This window comes from Sinocyclocheilus anshuiensis, unplaced genomic scaffold (genome assembly GCF_001515605.1).
Source record: "Sinocyclocheilus anshuiensis isolate Anshui unplaced genomic scaffold, SAMN03320099.WGS_v1.1 scaffold363, whole genome shotgun sequence".
Lineage (NCBI taxonomy): Eukaryota > Metazoa > Chordata > Actinopteri > Cypriniformes > Cyprinidae > Sinocyclocheilus > Sinocyclocheilus anshuiensis.
In genome coordinates, this window is record NW_015552568.1 from 1,069,724 (window position 1) to 1,077,855 (window position 8,132).

Sequence of the window (8,132 nt, forward strand, 5' to 3'; positions counted from 1 at the left end):
TACTCGCATCTCTCTCTCTCTCTCTCTCTCTCTCTCTCTCTCTCTCTCTGTCTGAAGACAAGACCCCACCCTAAAAGACATATATAATACAGGTAAGACATTTTTTAAAATGATGTTTATTGCGATGTAAACTGTGTGAACCTGTCAGATGGACGTACACCTGTACCGGTTCTGCGGTGTGTTCTTCCGCCCTCAAATAGGCAAGACGTCATATTTGACATTTTCATGTGTTCAATTATGTTGCAGCTAAAAAAAAAAAAAATTATATTTCAGGTATGCAAACTTCTGTAAGTACGCATGTAGAAAAAAACTTTAAATGACGTAGTAGCCAATTAAAAAAAAAAATAAATAAAAAATAAATAAATAAGTGCATTTTCTCTGCACGGTGCTGCAACAAAGGCTGCTGCACAAATGGCTTTTTTTGCTGTGAACTCTTAACAGAAGTCGTGCAGGAACACTCAACAACAATAACACTCAAACAAACCTCTTTTCCTATAAAAGAAGAAGAGAAAAGATACCATTATAAAAGTTTTAGGACTCCTTTTTCACCCTACAGAGCAACAACTTAATTGCAATGTTCCACAAAAAGGCTGGGGATATCAAGTTTAGACAAATGGGTTACATGACAGGAAGTGTGCAACTTTAAGAAAAGATGGAAAACAGCAACTCCAAATCATGCCAAAAATATTTTAAATTAAATAAATAATTATTGCAATTTTTTTTTAATTTTCACATTTTTAAAATCTTGCCGATTATAATTTGTTTACTTTTGTAACGGCAATGGTCTATATCAATTGATCTTACAAGCTTTCTGTCATCATTCAAAACAGTAGAAGCTAGAACAGAAAGGGATTAAGGAATAATGAGAGTAAAGATATAGCAAAAGTGAAAGCATAGAGAATTTTTGTATGCTTTCACTTTTCCTGTCTATGCTCTCAATATTCCTTAATCCCTTCCTGTTCCAGTGTAGCTAAAATGTAATGTTTTATGTAAATATTCTAGCTTTTACTGAAAGGCACAAAAGATCTGTGTTCGTTACCTGTGAATGTCCTCCACATCCATAGGTCCTTGTGACTGTCTGTGCTGAAGAAATACTCCTAAATCTGCCACCACATATTGACTAAAACAAATGAGTCACAAACAAAACAGACTTTCAAATCAAGACAAACTATTCTGACAACTAAAACACAAACAGTTACACTAATTAAGGTCATCAAAATTGGACTACAATTCAGCGTAAAAGTCCAGAATCATGTAACTATATTGCAAGAGCGGTTTGTTTACCAGGCAAAGTTTTATGATAAGCACCTAAATGAAATAAAGCTAGTCAGTCTGTCCAGACCTTATATAATAGACGTGTTCTCTATAATAATAAAAAAACAACGAAAGACATTTAACTTTACAACAAATAAGAGTCAAAATCATAACCTGCCACGGCGCAGACTGACAATTCAATTCATGCTAAACGTTTGTTGACAACTCACTCACTTCAAGTCCACTTCTCATTGTCGACAGTCTGGAGGCTTGTTGGTGACATTTCCATGTGGAGCTCAAGCTAAGTAAATAAAGACAATGACACTTGTTAGTTAACCTTGACATAGCTTCTAAACGGATGCAAGTCTGCGGCTAGCCAGCGTGTTGCATATGCCTCCGCTTAGACGGTTCTCGCGACATTTCAAAATACAAGTCCCAACAAAATAAAAGTCTGCTTTATTATCCAGGAAGATTTTCGTTCAGTCGATTTGGCTCATTTCTTTTAACAGTCATTTGCATGTAAACAAAATCTTTCACAATTACAAGAGAAATGAATAGAACGTTTTTGGTTTTTGAAAAATTTGTTTAAACATAATCTGTATTTTATGTTATTTTAAAAGTGAAACGAATAGAGTTTTTATGGATTAAAAAAAAATGTAAACAAAAAGTTTAAGATAGATAGATAGATAGATAGATAGATACCACCTCAAACCACTAGGTGGCATCAAAGAAAGCGCGTTGACATTATGGGAATGAAAGGTATTTCTCTGAAGCGCTAACTCGCGTTACTTGTAATGCGTTACCCTCAACACTGTTCATATCTCAGTAACTATGTTTGCACAAAAGGTTAATCTATGTTCAGTGAATTGTAGGCTATCATTTGTCTCTGAGCAATAACATTGAAAATGTTAAATAGCGTCAGTGAGATAGAACAAAAGAACTACATTTCTGTCATATTATCAGTATTTTCTTTGGTAGCTTGGAATCAATGTACTGTATGTATGAAAAACTGCTTATGAATTATTATGGATAATAATGGATATTATTTATTATGGATAGTTATTTCAAACTATCCATATTGAATAGGCTGGTCTTATTACTGTAGGAAACATATGTGTTGAGAAAAGCCATAAAGAACATATTGCATGTTCATAGTTGTTCACATGCAATTTAATAGATCAGATGAGGTTATGAGAAAAGTCTCATAACTTTTACCCACGTTGAAAATAACCCAGACTGGACAGTTGTTTGGACAGGCTTTGTACCTGGACGCACGAAACCGCATGACAGCAAAGAACAATGAGAGGAAGAAGAAATATTCCTCCAGTATTTGTGGTCGCGGTCTCTTTAATCGAAGCTCCGTGTCTCTTGCACAGATCCTTTTCCAGGTGGCTGTTCCCAAAAGCCTTCTGCAGCAGTACTAAACTGCATAATTCTGTATCAGAAGTTTGTCTGATGCTGGCACTTTTGTACTCTTATGTTGTGCAAAATACCCCAGTAGCAAGTTTTGCTTGTTTACACAACAAAAATAAGAGTATCTTAATAAGCTGTATCGATTTTTTCCCCCACCCCTAATATATATATATATATATATATATATATATATATATATATATGAAACCATATGTCACTCCCACCAAGGGTACCTTAGCAATGATTTATTAATGCCCTAGCAATTACTTAGAATACCCTAGCAACCACATAGCAACACTAAACACCTCTCAGAACATGCATAGCAACCATTCAAAACACCCTAGAAATAGGTTTCTTTTTTGTTTGTTTCTTTTTTTCCAACCACTAAAACAAATAGTATTTTATTTATAAGAGTGTATTTCAAAAAAGTTTATATTTATTATAAAGAAAATACAGAAGAAGCAGGAAATTATTGTGTAGAAAGAGGAGTTTGGAATGGTCTTATGGTGTTAATAATAATGATGTTTGTGTTCTCCTGGGAAGTTCTTATATTATTTAGTTGGAAGTCATAATTTTGACATTACTTTTAGTTGGAGCATTTTTTTAACTCTTTGTTTTTGCTTTTTTATGTTTTTATTCAATTTATGAAAAATTGTAATTATACAATGCGATTGTATGTGACTTAGAAAAAAAAAACATTAATTTCAACAAATTTACCATCAATGCAGATGTTGCATCTGTTGCGTCTATTGCGTAATTTCTCACTTTATACACCCCCAACTCGGAATCTCGTGGCGTTCAGAATATAGTATTAGCATAACAGTCTAGTGTCTACTATTTCTGCAGTATATAGTATGTATTGTATACTGTCCACATTTTCTGTATGCATTAAGATGTAAAAGTTTGTTTGGTAATATTTGATTATATTTTAGCAGATGTATCTGTAATGTCTCTGAATGACTATAGATTTATTTGCAGAAAACTGAACTAAAAATAAAGAGTTGATTACTGCTTGCCATTCACATGCAACCTGATGAGGTGATTATTAATGTGAAAAGTACTTCATGTTCTGTTTACAGACAAGTTTCATCTGTATCCCGGTCCTCTGTCAGAATCAGATCAATAAGCCACATCATTTCATTTCATTTTTTAACATTTCATTTTTAATTTTTCTGGAGCCTTTCAAAGCTGCAGCTGAATGATGAACAGCAGTCGTGACCAGCGGTCTCACTCCCATGCACATTTTTTTATTGCTCCCACAGTGGCATGCTACATTCCTCCCTAGAATTCAAACTGCAGACAGCCAATAGACAGCAGCTGACCCATACCATGCTGACCTCTTATATCAGCATAAGAAAAAAGATCAGAGTTTACGTTAACTAAGCTGCTCTTAGATCAGCACAGAAGAGTTGGGATGGGACGTGACATACTCTTTTACACTTGATGTGTAAAATACCATCTCTCTGGCTGGATTTTGCCACCATAATCATTATTATACCTATACCGGGGGATTTGATGGTGACCTTTTCACTAATAGAACTACTTTTGGAACAAAAAATATTAAATAGAACACATTGATTCTTATTTGTTATTTAAGGCACAAAATTCTGTATAAATATGCATAGCTGAATAAAAATCATACTAAAATATGCAGCTCTGACCCACTTCAGCTCCCCTAGTATAAGTGGCAGCTCTGATGCCGCTTTGGTTCTGTGTAAAAGAAATGCAGCATCAGTGCAGCTTTAAAATGTATTATTGTTTTAAATGTAATTAGATAAATACTTTTTTAATTATGTATTTAATTGTACATTTTCATTTCTTTTTTTATGTTCATAATTTCATATTTAAAATTATCTAAAATATTTTCATTTTCATTTATTTGTATTATTTTTGAATTACAAATTAACTACAATTAAAATGAATTATTCAAATTAATTAATAACTTTATTTCTGCACTGACATTTTTATGTAAATGTATTTATACTGCCTCTGTGCAACATTAAATAGTGTAAATGCACTTTATTCTAGTAAATAATATGCCACTTCAGATACAGCTTTTATGCTAAGTTGGCATTAGTGGATCATTTTGCAGCAAAGCAAGCTGTGTTACTTGATTCGCCAGTGAAGCTTATATTATTTAATACAGAAAGAGCCGAAAGACAATGTTTTGCGTAGGATTTTATGTTCCCTAGTCTTTCATGCTGAAGGTTATCGAGCCAGTGCTTTTGAATGGGAAATCAGCAGATGCAAATGAGCGTCTGCAAAAACACATCCACTGCATCGCTGTCAACTTTCCTTCTACACCTGTGTGTAACTCTCACTTAAAGAATTACATAATGAACCTGTGACGATGCATGGCTGAGCCAAAGGCTGACGAGACAAGAACCTCTTGCGTTTGAGCGACTGCAGGTCAATCAGTGTCACAATGTTCCTGAATATAAACGTAGATGATTCAGTTAATTGTGACTCTAATACTAGCTTGCATCAATAAAAGGCAAAGGACATTTCTCCCATTGACCCATAGAAAAATGTGCAGTTTTCATTTGACACGTTACATAACCATGTTCCCTGAGGTTGTTTCAGCCTGTAGGCTATTTTTAGCAGGCGGTCATGATCACTTGTGTCTTGTGACATTTGTAAAAGCATAATGAAATGCATTCTTGAACGTTGCTGACCCTGAATATGTCTTCTTTTATTTAGAATGTGACAATAATAGCTTGTTTGGAAATTGCTTTATGTTTTAATACCGCTATTAACACTATATGTGGATACTTTACTTACTGGAAATAATAAAATAGGTGTGCCAAATAGTTCTTGATCAGAGAATCAGAGAAATGTACTGCCTACATCAGATAACTGTCTTCCATTGAAAGCCAAACAGTATACAGTATATAAAACTTGCCTTTCCACTTTTCAGTGGTGTTGGGTCCAGAAGTATTATTTCCATAGCATTTTTAAAAAAGTCTTTGTTAAAGCTTTATAAGTCATTATAACCAGCTACAAGGTGAATCATAAAAAAGTATGTGAAAATCAGACAAGAAGGCAATGGGCTTTGTACTTAACAGCTTTATTGAGGGAAAGAACTACAATTCCATAAAGCATGGCGAATGACAATCAAATGAAAAACAACGGTGAAATAAAAAAACTGAAAACCTACATTTTTATCAGTTCATTATTTAAAGTTGTTGATTATATCTACAGAAACAATATATTTTTAATATATTTTAATATATACTCTCTGACTCTGTGATTGGTGCAATCTTCTGTACAGAATCAGGGGTATTGTAGTTTTTCATCACAAATTCCATTGTCAATGCATTAAAATAATGCAAACAGATGGCTTCAAAAATATACCATTAACAACATCGGAGCTCAAAACAGGCCTGTCTTTAAAGGTTTGGAAGTTATAGTAAAAAAATAATTTCCCTATGGAGAAAATGAATGGAGTATTTACTTCCAAACCCCGACTTTTGCACTCTATGCTGAGATGTTGTGTGTGGTTGCTATGAAGTTGCTACGGCTTTCTGAGTAGTTCAAACTCTTTAGTGTCACATGACATGCCAATGCTGTTCGGATTCAAGTCTGCAACTTTTCAGTGGCACCATTTTTTAATTGAACGCAACAAGGTATCAGATTTGAGAGCTATGATGAAAATTGAAATTTGAAGTGAAGTATGTAATTTTTTGTTTAACTCTTTTACCTATTAGATTTTTTACAATTCTCTTTAGTGATGCAAATTGTGCGAAAATTATACACGTCAGCTTAGTTTTCCAAAAATTATTTATTTAATTCTTAGGGCTGGTTCACACACAACCATTTTTTTTCCATTCCACTACTTTTCCATAATTTTTGTGTGTAAGCAGAAACACACACTAGATGGGCATGTTTGACCAATGTGCTCACGTCAAGTGTGAGCAGTCCCTAATTGCATTTGTAAGCACCACTATGTCTCAGTTAAAAGTGTAAAGCGATTACTCAGACTAGAGTGGGAGCTCCTGTCAATGGAGCTTGTTGTAGTGATTGGCTGCTTTATGTTTAGGACTGAACCAACATTCTCACATTTAGTGTTAAAGGGGTCATATGATGCGATTTCAAGTTTTCCTTTATAATGAACCTGTGACGATGCATGGCTGAGCCAAAGGTTGACGAGACAAGAACCTCTTGCGTTTGAGCGACTGCAGGTCAATCAGTGTCACAATGTTCCAGAATATAAACGTAGATGATTCAGTTAATTGTGACTCTAATACTAGCTTGCATCAATAACTCTCACTGTAGTATTGCTGCTGCCGCCATGTCATTGTGTGTTTCGTAGTGAAAGCGAAACTACTTTGTTTGGCCTTCCAAAAGAGGACGATATCCGCTTTCAGGATTCCAGCCCGGGGTCGTCACACGCTTGAGGAATTCAGCCAATCACAACGCACTGGATAGCTGGCCAATCACAGCACACCTCGCTTTTTCAGACCGATGAGCTTTGTAAAAATCGACGCGTTTCAGAAAGGCGGGACATAGAGGAGAAACAATAATGTACAGTATGTGGAAAATAATGTGTATTTTGAACCTTAAACCGCATAAACACATTTCATTACACCAAATACACAAAATAATGTTCTTTTTAGCAACATCATATGACCCCTTTAAATGTCAGAGAGCAGTGCGTGTTAACTGCACTGTGTGGGAGAGACGAACGGAACTGCAGGTGATGTTGTTGATCTCACTTGTTTCATAATAACAATGGAATCTAGACATGCATATCCTGTTCTTTTGATTTTCCAAAAAAGCATCAATTGCCTCCAATGGCAACGTGTCCCCAGCGGGCAACAACAGGCTCCTGGAAAGGCTCTTATTGTATTATTATATGTCCCCTGCGTGGACGGGGCTTTTTGACAGGGCCGTTTGTTTTAGTTACCATGCTCTTATGATCAGGTTCAAACATCTCATATACCATATGCCTTTCTATAAGCAAATGTCCCCGCAACAACCTGAGAGAACTTGGAAATGTTTTCAATATGTCATATGCAATGGAAGTGTTTAATGTTGACCTACATCAGCAGCTGGATTATGCAACATTATTTACTTGAAATCCCTCCTGAGAATTTACATCATGTTGACCTTTCAACTACATCTTGACGAATTGTTTTAATAAACAATAAATGTAATCAGTTTCGATTGTTATTATTTTATTAAGGTCAAAGTGCATGTTCTATTTTGATAATTAAATCTGATTCCATTACTGTGAAATTATCTTATTAATTTAAATGTTTGGGGTTGGTAATATTTTTGAGAAGTCTCTTATGCTCATCAAGGCTGAATTTATTTGATAAAAAAAAACAGTAAAAACAGTAATATTGTGAAATATTATTATACATTTAAATAACTGTTTTTTATTTCATATATTTCAAAATGAAATGTATTCCTGTGTTGCAAAGCTGAATTTTCAGCATCATTATTCCAGTCTTCAATGTCAC

At 34.6% G+C, this 8,132-nt stretch overlaps 2 protein-coding genes across 2 annotated transcripts in view; one reads left to right on the forward strand and one right to left on the reverse strand.

The window, feature by feature from the left end:
* The window catches only part of LOC107664976 (frataxin, mitochondrial-like), a 10,666-nt gene extending 4,691 nt beyond the window's left edge, over positions 1-5,975 (reverse strand). Inside the window, exons 1-3 of the mRNA XM_016455680.1 lie at positions 5,911-5,975; positions 5,010-5,098; positions 1,040-1,103 (exon numbers count right to left, since the gene is read on the reverse strand). Of these exons, the coding sequence (XP_016311166.1) occupies positions 1,040-1,103; positions 5,010-5,098; positions 5,911-5,975 (218 nt within the window). The remainder of the gene's footprint in view (positions 1-1,039; positions 1,104-5,009; positions 5,099-5,910) is intronic.
* Positions 32-8,132, forward strand: part of LOC107664977 (phosphatidylinositol 4-phosphate 5-kinase type-1 beta-like) — a 50,831-nt gene continuing 42,730 nt past the window's right edge. Inside the window, exon 1 of the mRNA XM_016455682.1 lies at positions 32-92. The gene's annotated coding sequence lies outside the window, so the exon portion shown is untranslated. The remainder of the gene's footprint in view (positions 93-8,132) is intronic.